Source organism: Cydia pomonella, chromosome 26, assembly GCF_033807575.1.
Source record: "Cydia pomonella isolate Wapato2018A chromosome 26, ilCydPomo1, whole genome shotgun sequence".
In the NCBI taxonomy this organism is placed as follows: Eukaryota; Metazoa; Arthropoda; class Insecta; order Lepidoptera; family Tortricidae; genus Cydia; species Cydia pomonella.
Genome location: NC_084728.1, coordinates 4,154,190 through 4,173,716, shown reverse-complemented (window position 1 = coordinate 4,173,716; position 19,527 = coordinate 4,154,190). Strand labels below are relative to the sequence as shown.

At 35.3% G+C, this 19,527-nt stretch overlaps 2 protein-coding genes and 1 long non-coding RNA gene across 6 annotated transcripts in view; 2 read left to right on the top strand and 1 right to left on the bottom strand.

Annotated features, from left to right (window-relative positions):
- LOC133532265 (uncharacterized) overlaps positions 1-19,527 on the top strand; it is a 42,191-nt gene that overhangs the window by 13,611 nt on the left and 9,053 nt on the right. The window contains exons 3-4 of the mRNA XM_061870860.1: positions 10,317-10,419; positions 18,464-18,704. Of these exons, the coding sequence (XP_061726844.1) occupies positions 10,317-10,419; positions 18,464-18,704 (344 nt within the window). The remainder of the gene's footprint in view (positions 1-10,316; positions 10,420-18,463; positions 18,705-19,527) is intronic.
- Positions 979-11,687, bottom strand: LOC133532264 (THAP domain-containing protein 5-like). Of its 4 annotated transcripts, none has more exons than XM_061870857.1 (11): positions 10,985-11,687; positions 5,989-6,172; positions 5,596-5,655; positions 4,969-5,079; positions 4,296-4,373; positions 3,475-3,552; positions 3,221-3,298; positions 2,967-3,044; positions 2,723-2,800; positions 2,314-2,406; positions 980-1,252 (listed from the first exon to the last, which is right to left on the bottom strand). In XM_061870857.1, exons 1-11 carry the CDS (start codon positions 11,059-11,061, stop codon positions 1,022-1,024), a joined length of 1,146 nt encoding a protein of 381 aa, XP_061726841.1. In that variant the 5' UTR covers positions 11,062-11,687; the 3' UTR covers positions 980-1,021. The 4 variants fall into 4 exon arrangements, with proteins under 4 accessions (XP_061726842.1, XP_061726841.1, XP_061726840.1 ...); XM_061870856.1 differs by lacking the exon at positions 10,985-11,687 and adding an exon at positions 7,481-7,640; XM_061870858.1 differs by lacking the exons at positions 2,967-3,044; positions 10,985-11,687 and adding an exon at positions 7,481-7,809 and having other exon boundaries at positions 979-1,252.
- On the top strand, positions 15,077-15,613 carry LOC133532266 (uncharacterized). The gene is made up of 2 exons (XR_009801670.1): positions 15,077-15,276; positions 15,422-15,613. It is a non-coding gene; the product is annotated as an uncharacterized LOC133532266 (long non-coding RNA).

Here is a 19,527-nt window from a genome sequence, read left to right as displayed (position 1 = left end):
ATTGCGCTAAGAAAAGCAGCAAACCTACATCGAACCAAAACATGTAATTATCATAACCTCAAATTTTACAAATTTATACGATCAACGAGCGTGATTGTATATTGTAGGCACCTTGACATGCACAAGCTTATTTAATATATTGGTATTTAATGGTGACAGCTGAAATTTCTCTTGAAATAGCAACGAATCGGAATGTAAACAACCATGATGGCTGTCCTTTACTATCCACATTCCACAGATAACACACAGATGACGCGCGATTTTAACCCGCCATTTCTCAAATTTGCCGCCTCTTGCTACTGACAAGATTTGCTTGACCAAGTATACTATTACTTATTCTGTGACGTGGTGTGGACCATCGCTATTGCATAGGTCGAAGACTGAGATCCGCGTAGGGCCGAAGCATATGCGAGGTTAGTTCAGAAGCCTGTAACATATTAATGGCGAACGGTTCGAACGTGTGCGTGTAGGCGACCGTGTGATACCATGTCACTAAACATTCTTCCCGATTCTGAACATATTTTTTGTTTTGCAGTGACAATATGAGGCAGCGTCACATGACAATTTATTACACTGCAACGTATGTACGGTCACGTCTGAAAATATCGATACGAAAAAAAGTGCCAAAAATAGGTATACACGACTTTATTGCCCATATATTATGGTAGTGTATACATATTTTTGGCACATTTTTCGTATCGATATTTTCAGACGTGACTGTATATATAATACATATACAGTCTCGTCTGAAAATTTTGGATGTACGAGTAAGTCTATTCCGTAATTCATACTTATAGTCTGGCAATTTGTCAGTAAATAAGAACAAAAAAATAACTATACCCATCACTTTCTTTTCGGAGCTAGTACTAGCGTTAGACAATGCCAGTATGATTAACTCTATATTTGAAATGAGGTAGTCCCTGGCCGAACTATACATTCTAAATGCAAAATAAATTTTAATTGCACACGGCGCATGTTGCTGGAGAGTTAAATAAAAGACAAATTCTTTATTAATACTTTTTTATTTTCTGTTTAATACATTTTTCTTAAAACTTCTAATAAATTCTTTTAAAGTTTCATTCTTTGACTGCAGTCGTTTGATTCTTTGGTTGGCAGACCTTAATTGCTGCCGTAGTTTTCTAATTGTAATTTCTTTCTTGATAAAAGCTTCTTTAATAAATTGTTCCTTGGGAGGGTATAGAACAGATAAAGGATTTTCAATATTAATATCTGACGCTTCTTCAACAGGCTTCTAAAAATATAGAAAGTAATATGATCAATAATAGTAGTAATAGATAATATAGATATATGACTCAATTTCTTCTATCCAGCTAGGAAACTACACTACACCCCGTTATTTAAAACTATAAAATAAATATGAGTGGTTTTTTAAATGGCGTAAAAAAAGAGTTAACCATGTACATTTACGCAGCGGCTTACGTAAGCGAATAACTCGCGAACGCCAAGCGGCGCGGCGCGGCGCGTTTGAAATTCCTTTGATACCTATGGAAGTCTCCCACGTGGGCGATCTCGTTGCGAACGCGAATGCCGTGGGCCGCCGAACCGCGCCGCTTCGCGTTCGCGAGTTATTCGCACATGTAAGCCGCTACGTTAGGGCCTGTTTCACAATATCCAAGTAAAGTGCTGAATAAGCTACTTGCCACTTATCTGACGAATAAAGTCATCGTTGGCGTTACACAATCTTTCAAATAAGCTAAACTGGTACATAAAGTGCTAGGTTATGTATGAAGTTTAATCTGGCAGTTAATTTCAAAACTTTACTTAGACATTGTTAAATAGGCCCTTAATGTATCGCCAGGTGACAACAAAACCACAAAAAAAAAAAAAAAAAACTAAACGAAAATCAACCTAGTTTCCGTACTACTACGGTTCAGTATGGCTCTGAACTTTAGGTAGTAATTAGTGGGATTTGGTTGCCACCTGCCGTATGAAAAGCATTTTTTGTCATGTGTGGCTTTTCTAGTGCCCTAACCTCATCTTGGTCTATAAGAAGCTTCTGGTCTTGAATAGAAATGGAATCGATTGGATTGAAGTAATATTTGTCCAAATTTTCGTTATTGTCACCGACCACCGACTGTACATTTGTTCCACGTGATTACCAATGTTCATCAAATAAAAAGTTAGGGAGGGTCTCCTAAGACCATTTTGGCTTACCACTTAACAGCACTCGTAAAATCTTTCGAAGTCTAGTCAAAGGTACTAATTTGACGCTTACCATAAGCACGAGATTTGCTTGTATCTTTACACGAATAACCTGTATTTATGGAACACAAATATATTTATGGAACATACCACTTGTTGTAAAAACGCCAAATTTCTGAAAGGTACAAATGATTGTGTTGGTGAAGGTTTGTTCGTAGCAGGTACCATAGCTATGCACGAACTCTGTAAGGAATATAAAAGCGATATATAAAACAAGTGTTTTATTATTTGTCATGGATTTATTGTAAATACGGTTTTACAACACTTGGCCAAATGCGAGGTAAGTAAAGAAGCCATACTGATCAACTTTGAGACAAACTCCCAATACTCGAAAATTGGGCTCTTCCATCGATATCTGATGTGTCATATCGTATGTAACAGTCAATTCATTTATTTATCACTTAGACGTAGTAAATGTTGGTCAATGTGACCTATATATTTATCTCGCCAAGTATGGCTTAGAGTAAAAAAGACACCCTGATTATTATTAGACACTTACTTGTGGTAAAGCTATGGTAGTTTCCGAGATGGAAGTTTGTTCTTCCTCTATGAATGTGCTGTCCGACTCTAGTTTTGGCTACAAATATAGAAATACTAAGTCATACAAATGTATAAACGCAATATAAACCTTACGTATCATACTTAATTTAAAAAAAATCGGTGACACTCAGACATATTCAATTATATTATATTCCTCTCGCAAAATGTGTCTTAGAATTAAAAAAAAACTCGGAGACACTGACCTCTTGTAAACCTATGGTAGTTTCCGAGATGGAAATTTGTTCTTCCTCTATGAATGTGCTCTCTGGCTCCAGCTTTGGCTACAAATATAGACGTACTAAGTCATACAAATGAAATAATAAAACATTATGGTGATATAAACGTTACGTATCATTTTTAATTTAAAAAAACTTTGGTGACACTCTGACATATTCAATTATATATTCCTCTCGCAAAATGTGTCTTAGAATTTAAAAAATCTCTTGGAGACACTTACCTCTTGTAAACCTATGGTAGTTTCCGAGATGGAAATTTGTTCTTCCTCTATGAATGTGCTCTCTGGCTCCAGCTTTGGCTACAAATATAGACGTACTAAGTCATACAAATGAAATAATAAAACATTATGGTGATATAAACGTTACGTATCATTTTTAATTAAAAAAAACTTTGGTGACACTCTGACATATTCAATTATATATTCCTGTCGCAAAATGTGTGTAAGAATTTAAAAAAACTCTTGGAGACACTTACCTCTTGTAAACCTATGGTAGTTTCCGAGATGGAAATTTGTTCTTCCTCTATGAATGTGCTCTCTGGCTCCAGCTTTGGCTACGAATATATATATTTTTAATTATATACATGGAAAACCAACAGCATTAAACATTTCTATAAGATACAATAGAAATTCAGAGCCAATAACAGGTTCTCACTTATAAAAAATTAAATATACCAAAGATCAAATATAATTACAGTTCAGTTACCCACACAAGCCAAGGTTAATGTGTACAGCAAGCTGCAAAACTGCATGGACACATAAGGAATGGAATTCATTCATAAAGTAGCCATGCACTTCCACCACTGACTGTACAAAACATAACGAGAATCCAAAATACAATAAAATCTAAATGTACCTACGAAACTTGCGTACCTATGTAACTACATAGTATTAGTAAGCCGAGCCCGAACCTGCGCTAGAAGTATCACCCATATAAAATTCAATTAATTTATTTCTTATTACTGAAATGCTATCACTAAATATGTCAGTCTAAATTGAGTAAAGCTTTATTTAAACTCATGCCTGCCCTGCACAAAAAAAACTGTTTTTCCTATATTTAGTGGAAGCCTGGTTAATAATACTAATGGAACGAAAGTGCTTTAACCTTCTCGAGGGAATAGTGAAGGAAATTTTACTGAGTATAGTAGGACAATCAACATGGCCTTTAACGATATTTATTAAATACTGTCTGCAATTTCACGGCGTTTCACAAGTTCCCACTTGCGACATATTCAATTATATATTTATGTCACAAAATGTGAATTAGAACTAAAAACAAAATCTTGGAGACACTTACCCCTTGTAAATCTATGGTACATTCCAGGTTGGAAGTCTGTTCTTCCTGTATGAATGTGTTCTCTAGCTCCAGCTTTGGCTACAAATATAGAAATAGTCATACGACTGAAACATTTAAGCATTGGAAAACATATTCAATATATTAAAACTCTCTCGTAGTAGTTTCAAAAACTTGTCCTTAGGGGAACTGAAAAGGAAACTTTCACAATGGTTGCTAGAGGAATGTTTTTACTCTGTTAACGAATTCTTGAAGAGAAATGAAATTGCCCGTAGCTATTAAGTACCTATGTTAATTAATAAATTGATTATGGTTTGGTAATAATAGTTTAGAATAAGTTTATATATTTGCATGTCTTTACTGACAAAACATGTGAAACTTAATACCTCTGTTATAATACCTTTGTACTGACCATGTTTTAAGCAAATAAAATTTCTGATTTCTGATTTCTGAGCCACTTAAGTTTTTTACGTTGAAAAAATCAACATATTTCGCTCAACAACGAGGAGCCAGAGCCAACAGTCAACAGCCTGTCTGCATCGGCCTGCTAAAGCCTGGCTTCAGTTTAAGCGCTTCGTTATAGAGCAAAACATGTCTAGCAATTTTCGACGTAAAAAAACCTGAGCGACTCCTTTTAATATATTAAAGTATCATTATTAATACAATATAATATTACTTCAGGTAATAATTCGGGTGAAGTGTCATAGTGGCCAGAAGTGTGAAGTTGCTCTAATTTCACGACACTAGGATTTAATTCCGCAGGTTCTATTGTTGATACTAATATATTCTGAAACAGATAATTAACTTTCATTACTATTGGGCACCAACGTATTAACTACGAAAGGTAAATGTACCAAAAAGTGTCATCAAAAAATCTTAAATAGGTGGCGCTACAATACCTAGAATACTTGAACAAAAAAATCAAATCATAGACAGCGCACTTCACTCCGTCAATAGCGCCTAGGTTCTTAGCTACTCTAGCGATACTCTGGAGAGATTTGGAACTATTATTTATAGCTAACAGCTGGACACTTTTGCAACAGTTCTACCATAAGAGATGTCACACCTCTTAATTCCACACTCCATAGTATTGTAGCAGAATCTTGGATAACGAACATATAGTCAGACCAAGATAAGTTGGCAGCGATTTTGGCAACCCAAACGGTGCATGCGTCATTTCAAACGTCAAACTTCTATGAAATTATGACTTTTACTTAACACTTGCACAGGGTGGGCTATCAAAATCGCTGTCAACTTATCTTGGGCTGGCTCTATAATCATGCAATAAAAACATAAAACAAACCGTTTGAAAACAATTTGTTACAACTATGGTTCCTTCTTGGCGGCTCGATAACTCCAAAAACTGAAATAAAGATAGAATGATAAATAAATATAACCCTGCCTTAAAATAACATAGAATTACTTTTCAGGAATTACTGATATTAATGATTAACTTGCACTATTAATAATCAGTAATATAAACTAACTAAATTAAATGTAATAAAATAAGAAACGTAAATAAGAATATTAAAAAACCCCCTCCTATAAAAAGTCCCCCAGGTTTGTCTCCTGCGGAAGGGTGCCCATAAGGCTGGCTACGTTCCCTCCTTGAATGGCGATATGCCTATACTTTGGCCTAGGAATGAGCCAGCCTTAGGGTCACCCGGAATTATAAAAATATAATATTGTTTTATACCTTTTTTGGCAATGCGTTATTGACAAGGTATCGACGTCCATGTTTTGTTGTATAAAAGTCATTATCATCAAAATGTACACTGCAGATCACACTTGATTTGGAAGGAACCCAATCGTTGTCATATCTGCATTTTCTTATTATTTTGACAAGACGATTTGTCCAATATTTATCATCTTTATGAACCCTGAAATTTCACTTTGAAATAAAATGAAACAATAAGGTCTGAGGGCCTACCGCGAAAACCGAAATTCACAAATTGCGGGGATATTTCTCTTTTACTCCAATTAAGGCGTAAATAGACTGACAGAGAAAGATGCCCGTTTGCGAACTTCGTTGATCTCGGTAGGCCCTCTGATGTGCGTATAAGGTATGAAGATGATGATGATGATGATAATGATGGTCCACTTCATCAAAATATTTGGACACATACATATACTCTGGCAAGCCAGTATTATCAGTAGAAAAATGCGGCAAATTTTAAAAATGTAGGCGCGAAGGATCAATCTCCCACACACATTATGAATTTCGCGGCTTTTTCTCTTCTGACAAAGATGACTCTCCAAAGTAAAGGGCCCTCCACACTCGTGCGCGAATCGAGGCGCGAAGCCGCGAACGTGAGTGTGGAGGGCCCTCGCATAGATTTCGCAGATTGTTCACGCCTTCGCGCCTTATTCCCCGTTTTTTGTCGGTATTTGGCCCGCGTCAAAGGAGATGCGAAGCGCGAACTTGCAAGTCTGCAAGACTTCGCGCCGCGATTCGCTCACGAGTCGGTTAATCTGAAATGTTATAACCTTCTATGGCGGCTACTTGGTTATATTGGGTGCGAACTTGATCAACCAAAAATCAATTTGACAGTTCCCAGTTTGAATCAGTGCTTTGCCGCAAACTAAATCCGATCACCTGACGCTTCGGCGCCATCTTGTCGCGAACCAAACTGCGAAATCGCCGTGAAGTTGTGCGAGTGTGGAGTCTAGGTCAACGTCGCGGTATGTTCGCTCCGCGAAGTCGCGCCGCGATTCACGCGCATATTCTGGAGGAGGCTTAAGAGTAACAAAAAAACATTAAATAAATAAATAAACAATACAGTTCAGAAATGACGGAGTTCTCAGGTAACAAAATATATAAAAATAGCTACATGCGCCGTGTGCAATCTCTTTAAAACAATACTTCAGAAAAACTTTACTTCGGTAGTGTACCTATTTGAGATAAACAAAAAAAACAATAATTATCGAAAAGATAAATCACAGGATCGTCTTAAATCTCCTAATTTTAGGGAAATTACAATTACCCTAATGAAGAAGTAAAACATGATAATGTTGAAATATATAACTCATATGTACATTATGATTCAAAAGAAATATTTAATTTACCCTACCTTCGGGAAATTACCCTATTCTATACTTACTGGTCACACTGCAATCGCGTTTATTAGCTTGTAAACAACATTGATATACTGATTTCATACAATAATAACGTGATAAAATTAACTTACAGGTGAAAAGTTACTCCGTTGGATTTATTCTTTCGGCCGGTATCATTTTTGCAGCACTTTACTACGCAAGACGGCATAATTAAGAAGTTCTATTTTAATTATTTTGTCGACACATTTGCACTGCACTGTCCAACTGATGGCTGATCGGCTTGTCATAATTGTGAATGTGTGTGTCGAGCGTAAAAACAGGGAAACCGGCCTGTTATAATATCACAGTCTTTTACTGGCAATAAAAAACAATATTAAGGTTTAGGTCGGTTTAGTTTATTTCGATATAGATACGTATGTAGTATAATATCATTTTAATATTATATTTGATCAGATTACCGCGGATGGTATAAAGTATAAATAAGGCAATTTATTATTTTTAACCGACTTCAAAAAAGGAGGTTATCAATTTGACCGTATTTTTTTGTATGTTTGTTACTTCAGAACTCCGTCAGTTCTGAACCGATTTGTTTTTTTTTTAATGTATATTGCGTAATTATTTTTATTCGCATAATTACCTTGTTTTCTATTCGGGGACCGGTCTGGGCTATAACCGCGAAAATCGAAGTTCGTCAATTGCGGGCATTTTTCTCTGTCTCTCTAATTAAGTCTTAGTAAGAGTAAAAGAGAAAGATCTCCGCAATTTGCGAATTTCGGTTTTTGCGCTAAAGCTTAGTGGGTATGAAGCTGATGGTCCCGGGTTCAAAGTTCAAAGTTATTTATTGTATATAAGAATCAGGTTACATTGCAGGTCGAATATACAATTACACATTCCGTTACACTGAGACTTTACCTTTTCAGGTGTACATACATTTGCATCATATATAGGTATTTACATATTTATCTAAAGAATAACAATACTTATGAGTCAGTTAAATAATCATTAGGGTAAAGGCACCTATTACCGTGGTAGTTAAGGAACTTTTCAAAAGAGATCCAAAAATTAAGGGTATCAATGCTGTCTAACAGCCAGGAATATTTTTTTTTCATCAGAGCATTTAATGAACTTTCCGTTTCACACGTTTATGAGTGCTGAGGTAAGTTTGTCGCTGGCTCGCTGCATAGAGCTTGTAGTACCGATTTACTGTCTGACAGGATTAGTATAGGTATTTATTTCAGCATCATCATGTCATCGGTGTTTTCTATGTATCGAAGTTTTTTGCACCAAAACGCAGCTAGTGCACTTCGAACCAGCGACGTGCTTTGCATACTTATTACACACAATATGGACCGTTAGGCGACAATAGAAAGTGTGTGCCGTTTTCGGTCTAATGGTTGATAAATAGGTACTTTCATTGGGAATAAAAGGGCTGTTGTTGTTCAATTACAATGTAATAAGTACGTCAAAACAGAACATTCAACTACCTACTTACGTAAGTGGTCTAAAAGTAAACGCCATAAAATACTGGGTGGCTCAAATATTGGATTTTAATTTTCAATTCTTTATTTAGAGATAACAGTGGTCCCATTTTTTATAGTATTACAAGATAAGACTTAAAAACTATGTTAATACTAATATAATACGACGACCGGTCTGGCCTAGTGGGTAGTGACCCTGCCTATGAAGCTGATGGTCCCGGGTTCAAATCCTGGTAAGAGCATATATTTGTGTGATGAACACGGATATTTGTTTCTGAGTCATGGGTGTTTTCTATGTATTTAAGTATTTATAATTATATATTATATATATCGTTGTCTAGGTACCTACAACACAAGCCTTATTGAGCTTACTGTGGGACTTAGTCAATTTGTGTAATAATGTCCTATAATATTTACCATTTATTTATTTATAATAAATATATGAAATATCCTTTGACAAAGATATTTACTGCGGCGGTTGATAATTTTGACAGAAGTTTGTGTTTGTCTTAAAGGATCTAGCAGACTAAGCGAACTAGAGGTGCCCCCAACGACGGATTTGGTCAGTCTTTCAGGTGGTGTACTGGCAAGTCCTAAGAACACTCTATGCTTAATATCAGTCCTCGATCTTCTTTTGTTTTCGAGTTATTCAGGATAATGCAAAATAATCAGCGTATCATTTAAAGTGGCATATTTTGTAAACTGTTCAAGTTAGATTAACGACACAAAATTATATTTGACAATAATAAAATAGGCTACAAAATACACATTTTTAACCCATGTGTCATGTCTAACACAAAATTCAATTTTTTTTTGACATTACTCACGAAGATTTACGCAAATATTTTTATATGTGTATGTAGCGGGTACTATTGGCTATCCATGCATATTTTTTCTGGAGGTGTACCTCCGCGAAAAGTAAAAAATAAATCTGAAGTAAAATAAAATATTTTTTGATGAAATGAATTATAAGTACATGACGTTCACGTGGGTTGAAAATGTGTATTTTGTAGCCTATTTTATTATTGTCAAATATAATTTTGTTTCGTTAATCTAACTTGAACAGTAAAAAAAATATGCCACTTTCAATGATACGCTGATTATTTTATATTATCCTGAATAACTCGAAAACAAAAGAATATCGAGGACTGATATTAAGCATAGAGTGTTCTTAGGACTTACCAGTACACCACCTGAAAGAATGACCAAATCCGTCATTGGGGGCACCTCTAGTTCGCTTAGCCTGCTAGACCCTTTAAGATAATATTTTGAAGATAATACGTTTTGTTTTAATTCAATAATTGTACTTTTAGGTATTAATAATATTTTGTAAAAGACCCGTAGGCGTAAGAAAAATATTCAACATATTTGTCAACATTTTTCGGGCCATCTTGTGGAGTAAATTATTTTAGTGAACACATTTGTATCTGGGAAGTACCCTCCCTTGACGAGTTTCTATTTTCTAAATTTGGAAATTGTAATATTCCAGGTGAAATACCTCGGGCAGAGCGATGCACGAGGGCTGTGGGGTATCAAACATACGAGGAAGCCCGTGGACCTGATGGTGGCTGCGGCTAAGGCTTTACCCCCAGGTAAGAAACTTTTTGAAATCAATAATTTCTGAGACCGCTGGGGCGCTAGGGATATGTACAGATGTATCTGAAACAACTGACTGGTCGAAGAATCGTAATGTATGACGGGAATTACAGACTTCCGTCATAGCATAGAGAAATAAGAAGTAATAGAGTGCTCACTCCCTACATCAGTTTTGGTACCAAAATGCTTATTATATACGCAGTCGACATCTAGCATCGAGTAGCGGAACTCTCAGTAATGCTACTCGACAATAGATATCGCGGCAAACAAAAAGTCTAACCTAATATTATAACCAGAGTAACCGGAACTCTATTTTCAACTCCTACACTTACTGTAAATTTATTCGATAGCGAAACGTGACGTACGCGTTTGCGTTAAGTCTCATTTTATATGGAATTTTGAGTTTCCAAAACGTCCCGCTTGGCGCGCTGTTTGGACATCAATTATCCTACTTTCGGGAAATTACCCTATTCAAGATACTGGTCATACTCCTGTTCCGCAGAAATTGAAATTGAAATATCGTGATTTTACGTACGATAACATGATAATTGATGAACTTACCTATGAAAAGTTATCCCATCTCTTTTTTTCGTCCGATCTGTATAATTCTTACAACACTTGACCACGCATGTCGGCATAGTTTATATTTTTCTTCCACCAATTTACTCAAATGACATGTCGATCCGACTGACGGCAAATTGGTGGATGAGAGCAGGCTGACGCAACTAGGAACAAAAAAAGTTTTGTATGGAGTTTGTTTCGCAAATCATTGCCAACGAAGAAAAAGAAAACGTCAGTGCTATTTATTCTGTCAAGTATACATCAAGTCAACTGTCAGCCTAATTGTTTTATTTGTTATGAAGGCTTTAATGTTTTGTTCGGGTATTTCGTGTAATTGCTTTATTATTTAATGAAAAAATCGAAAATAGTCAACCCTTATTCAGAGTAAAGAGCGAGTTTGTTACAATGCCAGCGAGAAAACGGTTTACTAAGTGTGAAACATGTAGCAACCGAGCCACTCGAGAAAATCACGAAATAAGGGATTTTATGGCGAAATTTCCCTTGGATGAAGATCGGTAAGTATTGTTTTAGATACCTTTGACCTTATTTTGGGTCAGCAGGCTATAAGCACACCGAAAATAAGATATTTTATATTCTTTTTCGTTGTGAACTAGGTATGTACTATAACTATCGATAACTGTAGTTTTATTTGTATATCAGTGTAAATAATTAAAATAAATATGTGAAATTTTCAAATTTCCTGAGAACTTGCATGCAATATGACCATAATTAATTCGTCGAAGATTAATAATGCATAAATTATCTATAATTTATGTATTAATGGTCATTAGTTAACATTTTTTTTATATCTAGTCATTATTTAATATATTAACCTAAAATTAAAAAAAATTAATCTCTGTTTTTATGATAAATAAATAAATATTATAGGACATTATTACACAAATTGACTTAGTATGCATGGTATGTGTTGTGGGTACCTAGTCAACGATATATATATTTACATATACCTAATAAATAAGTAGTTATAAATACATCGAAAACACCCATGTCTTAGGAACAAATATTCATGCTCATCACACAAATAAATGCCCTTTCCAGGATTTGAATCTGGGACCATCGGCTTCATAGGCAGGGTTACTGCCAACTAGGCCAGACCGGTTTTTATGATTAACAGACATATAAATACATAAAAAGTTAGAGCATTGATAACTGGATGCCGAAAAACATGATTTATAGATGCATAATATGCTAATATTATTAGCGTTAAATAATCAGTTGATCATCTTATTAGCAAACACTTGGAATATAAACTGTAGATAAAGTCATGTTTGTCCAAGGCTGTATGTTTTCAGTTGCAGGCAGTGGGTCAAATTTGTTGGAACGAAGACCTGACGATACGTCTTCCCATAGAAAAGTAACATTTATTGAAACCTGTATGTGTAGATCATTTTAAAAATAAGCTTTTAATAAAAAAAAAACACGACTTAAAAACTGTATTAAAATAATTCGGGTCCACATTAAGCCAGACCAGATATTAGTCCACTCAAAGAACTATCCACTATATATACATACAACTTAAATGTGGACTCGATGCTAACCTGATTTCGAGTACAAAATTTGTAGACAAGAGCCTATGTTTCAACCCTCCCCATTTTATCAAATTTTATAATCGCAAGCGTGTAGCGTACTACATTATTTAAATCGGTTATGTTGGTATTATGGTTCCTTGACAGTTCTTTGTCGTACATTTTGGTAATAATTTGCGAAACAAACTGATTCCACTCGCTAGTATGGAAGTCCCGTCTCTTAAAACGTAGTGATTATATGCTCTTTGGATGAGGACATAGAGATAATTCGCCGTGTGCCTGCTATAAGGCCACAATTCAAAATTTTTAATTTTCTGGATTATTGCAGATTCGTATTTAAAATTGTTCAATTTACGACCTTATTTCGAGAGCCATAGCAGAAAAGGTCTTTAATAGCCTTTTTCTCACAAGTGGCCTTATGGATTTGACCATAAATTGTCAGAAGATTCCCTGCAATACAGCCACTTGCCTGCTCCCGCGGCGTTCGCACGTGAACCTGACGGCCCTTTTGAGTTGTGGCTATATAGCACACGTTATAAATGAAGCTTTTGAGTTGCGTCCTAGAAAATAATTATTAGTTTAGTGATAATTACGATGAATCACTATAAATATAAAAGAAAGAAACGGCAATTGGTTGTGTCAAAGCAGTAAGTATTACACTTATTATTACAAAATTACCAGCTCGCTACCGAAACTACCACAACGCAACAAAATGATTAAGCAAATCTCAACTTTGTTTTCTTACAAGTGCGGTTCAATATGGCTCATCAGTGAGGGTCGTGAGCCTAATTCATATTTTTACCCGTCTGAAGAAAGATAAGCATTGAGCATGTTTTCGAAGGGTGTGTATGTATTTAACTAACATTTTATTGTATATAATATTATGTGTCTAATTCTATAATAGCACGCTTTACTGTCAATAATATGCAACGGATTTTATTGTGCAAGGTAAATTACTAACTGTGTTCGGGATGGTTGTATTTGGGATGGTGTCATAATATTGGAATTTTGTTAAATATTAATAACTGCTTTTATTTTGGGGACTTTGGCGCCAAAAATTAAATCACTTGGAAAGTCGTTACTTTGATATGTTTACATTTACTATTTACTTATTTGATAATGGTAAAGGCATTTTCGTGGTAATGACTGTGTTTAATGTTTTTTTTCGGTGTCTGACCTAGCTATTCAATTTATTTCAATTAAAATGCTTTTATGAAGAATGGTAGAAACTAGATATAGCTGTGTTTTATATGCTTGCTTGTTTTAGATCTAAAATTTCGAGGACTACGAGTAGATCTGCTAACACACGTAATGCCACCTCGGACAGTCTCTCTCGTGTGACACCTTTGTCAAAAGCGAAGGATTCACCAGAAAACAGAAGTTTTTCCGGTCTTGATTATGACCTAATGAAAGACGTGTTCAAAGGACGTGGAAGACTATTATTGGACGCTGCTCGAGCCCTACAAGATTCACCACCAACTATAAGCGATTTTATTTTTCCGAAAGTCACTCGCAATATACACAATGCCTTGATGAACTATTACAGACTGATTATTACATACGTTGATTCTACTAAAGTAACGAAGAAAAAATATTTTGTATAACAACGCTTTTTTTATTAGTGCTAAGTTGTGATACATTGTTATATTCGTTATTTCTTGAACTGATTACCTATGATTGAGTTTAGTGTCCAGTACTTCCAGTAGTTAAGTACGTGTTATTAATGTGTATTGTGTATTGGCCTTAGGAAAATATACAGCAATTTACTACCTTTGTATTTTGTAAGTCTACTTAAAGAAGACTTATTATTACATACGTTGATTCTACTAAAGTAACGAAAACAAAATATTTTCTATAACAAAATTTTTTTTTTATTAGTGCTAAGTTGAAATACATTGTTATATTCGTTATTTCTTGAACTGATTACTTATAAGAAGTTATCTACTTGAAAGAATTAACTTACTATTAACTTACAAATTTTATAAAGAACCTTTTACTCGTAAACAATTAATATTATTTGGTAATGCCATGGTATAATGTTGCTGATTATAAGCTAGTTACACATATTATCGCGTACAGTGATCTTGTTCCTATCAAAGTTGATAAAATATTAAAGGGATTTTAACTATTTTGGTGTTTTTATTTATATTGAAGTTGATAAAATAAAGGGATTTTAACTATTTTGGTGTTTTTATTTATATTTTATATTTGCATGGTAACCTTTATCCAATAATTTTGTGTTTAAATTTGGCCGCATCCCAAAATCTTTAAAAAACGTTTCCGCAATACGGCCACAACTCTAAATACCTGTCTTTCGGGCCCTGTGTCTTACAAATATACATTTTCTTTTAAAAAGTGGCGTGGTCATAAGGAGGGTTATATCATTCCGAGTAAAAAAAGCTAAATTTTAAATTCATAGACCTAAAACTAAAGGAGTAAGAACTTATTAAATACCCTGAACTATACTCTCACAACTTTGAGACGCGATTTCTCGAAAAAACGGTTTTTTGAGATGTGGCAGTGTAGCAGGCACACGGCGAATTGTCAATGTCTGTGCGTCACGCGTAAATACTAGGAAATTGGTGGATGATGGAATCCTAGTTGTGTTTTACCAATACTCCGTCCGCAGAATTATTAGTCCAAGGTATATTCATGGCACTTTATAGTGAAATTTCTGACTACGATTGTTCAATGGCCAAGTGCTTTCTGCTAAAGTCAGAATCAAACAAGGTGCTATATTGCCCGGTAAGTTATATTATTAGTTTAATACTTATCGCTTACTACTTTCAGAGCCCTAAGCACAAGGCATTACCTTTTAGCTACGAACTGGCTATAAAGCAAAGTTCATACCTTCATACAGCAATTTGTCTTTCATTCACTTTCTTTTCAGGTTTGATTGGAATCATTTGATATGAAATACAAGAGGAAAGGAATGTGCAAGAGAAGAGAATCAACTCAAGAATAATAGGAATAAATGGCAAATTTTAATGGTTCAAAGTAATAGGAAGAAACTTGTTAATTAGAAATAAAATATTATAAATACCTAATTTTCAGTGTTGATTATTAAATATATTTCAAGTTACCCTATCTAACTTTATTTATCACACACTAGCATATTCTACTTACTTTAGGTTGGGGATTGACTAATGAAGGTAAGAGGTTATCCGGAGAGCTTATTTCAACTAAACAATTCATATAAAAATAATGGTATTTAATTATTTTCTAACTTAATTTCTGTCATCATAGCAGAGCAAGTACCACTTATCTCATATATATGTTTAATATAATATGATATCCTTTATGACAACAAATTGACAAATGGAAGTAAAAGGTTAAGCGGAGAGTAGATCAACATCTCAAGACTTATTTCTCAATCTTAGCTTAACCTTAGCCCCTTATATTTTTATTCATACTGGTTATTTTAATTGCTTCTTTCTAATTATATTCTCTTTTTTTCTTGGGGTGTAAATAAATAATCTACATAAACATACTATTGCAAAGCTTCTGACATGGGGATGATAAAATAAATGTAACAGAAAGGGCCTTTCATGGGATTGAACTGAACTCAAGAGCTATTTAGGTAGATTAGGGTTCAAATGTTATATATAAGGACTTCAGGTAAGTTCATCATTAGGTAGGCAATTGTAAAAATATGGGTGCATATGTCTTACTCAAAAATATGTAATAGCAATTGAACTATGGAACATTTTTAGTAAGTTGTACCTACTATTAAAAATGTATATTTAGGTATATTTTTACACTTCACTATAAAACTGTATATGTCCAGTACCTACATGATCTAGGTTACATACATACATTCACTGCCAGACAAAAAATGGTGCACTACCCCAGAAACCGGTGGTCTATAACTGCGTACAAAACAACCCGCCCAGCGGCTTGTCCGGCATCTGAACAAAGTTCATGAGCGCCCACCAGGTGGGTTCCTGGCAGTGAATGTGTTAAGTCAAATATGCAGGCAAATCATATACAATTTTACTTGTAGACATGCTTGTACGGTGTAGGTAGGGGAATTGTTTGCCTATCCAGGTCTTACTTACCAACCTACTCAATCTCATGTATATTCTGTATTTCTAGATGAATTTAAGAAAAAAAAAACATACTGACACCTTACTGCAGTGAAAATAATTAAAGTTTTTGGAGCTTTATTGTAACATCAAATTGTTACTTTTTATTCTAAGATTTTACACATCTGGTATATTTTGCAATAGACTGTACAACCATTGTATTTCTATAGATATCTTTCATTTAGAAGCAGCACACATGATTGAAATCACATTGCTTTTGTAATTAAATTATTTATTAGTTAAATTATACATTGGACTTTACGTCTTGGTGTGAAACAAGTTGTTTTGAAATTTGTTTCATTAATTCAGATACCTATTGGTATAGCTTTGAAAATAAAATTGTTTTTACCGAGTCGAGTACCTACTTGCAGAAGGCATTGTTATGGTTTCATAAGCCTATGAATAACATACGTTGTAAATGCAAATAAAACACATAAGTATAAACTGAAATATTATAATCACTTTTGCATGACACATTTTTCTAACTTATAATTATAACCTATGTTGCCGAACAAGTCTGTAATTGTCCCAATACATTGTCTTCACACTAAAAACTTGATTTCATATTACGCATCTTGTTTTATTTACGTTCATAGTTCTCAAGATAAGTTCACTTCTGTTGCGGGTTCCGTTTTTTTCAGATGTTAACTTTGGGATCATCATGCCCCAATATAGATGACATCTCACTGTTATTGAGTATCATAGTTAATAGTACACCAATATTTCCATTTTATCTTGATTACAATAAACAGAGAGCCTTTTAAATTGCTTTTATACACTGTAACGTCGATAAATAGTGTTCATTCCATGCCGTCGGGTTTTATCTTGTGGCTCGTATTTGTTATACCTGTGATAAAAGGAATTTGGTCTATTCCTTAACTTGAACTTATTCTGCACTCGATGTTAACTATAAAATACGCACTTTTCAATAAATATCAAAAGATAATACTTGTTGTATTTACGGCACGAGTCCACTCACAAATAGTGTCACAAACGAAATGTCAGTTGGAAGTACGTTTAAAAACTAACTTTTTTACGGTTCCAAAAATTATTTAATCAATTTACATTAGTTATTACTCAAATTATTGAATAATCAAACAAAATTTCATGAAATACGGACAATATCCAAAAAGCGCCGCCATATTTATCGAACGATTTTGCTGTTAACCAGTGGTCTACCACCGGTTAAGGGCAGCGTAACTTTTTAACAGACACATAGCGTGGTGCAACCCAAATATGCAGTTAGCATTCGCTAGCCTAGCGCCATTTTTAACCATGATCAGCACATCAAATGGGCATGGTGCAACTGGCCCTTAGAGAATTACACAACTAATAAAGTATCTACACTTCTGATCCATTATTATTGATGCTAACTGAGCTTGAATTATTATGAGCCATGGCAAAATGCCGGGACAACACGAGGAAGAAGGATTATTGATGCTAACTAATCTTCCTCTCGTTGTCCCGGCATTTTGCCAAGGCTCATGGGAGCCTGGGGTCGGCTTGGAAACTAATTCCTAGAACTGGCGTAGGTTGTTACGAAAGCGACTGCCATCTGACCTTCCAACCCAGAGGGTAAACTAGGCCTTATTGGGATTAGTTCCGTTTCCTCACGATGTTTTCCTTCACCGAAAAGCGATTGGTTAATATCAAATGATATTTTGTACATAAATTCCGAAAACCTCATTAGTACGAGCCGGGGTTTGAACCCACGACCTCCGGATTGCAAGTCGCACGCTCTTACGGCTAGGCCACCAGCGACTTATTTATTTTTATTGCTGACTGTACCTTTAAATTCAGAAAACCACGATATAACAGTAACCAATCAAAACCCTCAATGTTTCCAGGCCAAATCCTCCCCATCGTGAAACTGGTGATCTCCGTGGACGGCGTCCACTTGGAGAGCATCCACCACGGCCCCAAACGAGACTTTGAGCACATGTCTGTCTTCTTCAATATCGAGTCCATCTCCTACGGGGTCCAGGACTTGGTGTACACGAGAGTATTCTCCATGATCATCGTTAAAGACAACGCGGACGTGAAGGGTCTTAATCCTTTCGAGTGTCATGCCTTCGTCTGTGAGTCCAGGTAAAATTATGTTTTACTTCTCTCAATCGCGCACTCATTAAATCCTGACACTCACATAAAATAACTAACTCATTGAAGTGATAAATATTTAATAGCATTCATTTGGATTTTATTTGTAGTTAATTACAGTTCGTATTTTCCTCGCGTTGTGTTACACTTGTTTAACCCTCGTGACTTGAAACCCTCGCAACGCTAAAGATTTCATTTTTCTTATTTCAATTTTGTAATTTTTCGCTTGCTCGGGTATGTGTATTTGGCACAAGGAGTTAACAACTTCGGCCACCACGCCAAGAGCCACCCCACACTAGCGTCTCCCGAGCGTCGGCGTCTATCCAACTCTGATCCAACTCTATGGCTGCTGCTCGACGCAACGTTGCCTCAACGCAGCGACGTTATTTTTACGACATGGCGCAGACACCGCTGACTAGACGCCGACGCTCAAGAGACGCTAGTGAGGGGTGGCCCGAAAACATTTATTTAATTATGGTAAGTATCGCAGGCGGGGACCAACAACCAAAATGACTATAAGTAACCCTCTGTTGGTCCCCGCCTGCGATACTTTCCATCAACAACAATATTCTTGAGGGGCTTGTTTTTAGTGTGCAGTCGGGTTTTTTGGTTTATATACTTAATAAAAAAAAAAAATTAATTAATGCATGTTAGTTATAAGATGTAATGTTTTGAAAAGATTTGTCCCGCCGAGTTTCTTTCCGGTCCCATATTGGGATTTAGGGGGGATTTAAATCTTTTCGGGTCAGAGGTGTAGGGTTAGAGCCGGTGTAGGTTTATTTGACGTTTATAAGTGCATTTTAATATGCCTACT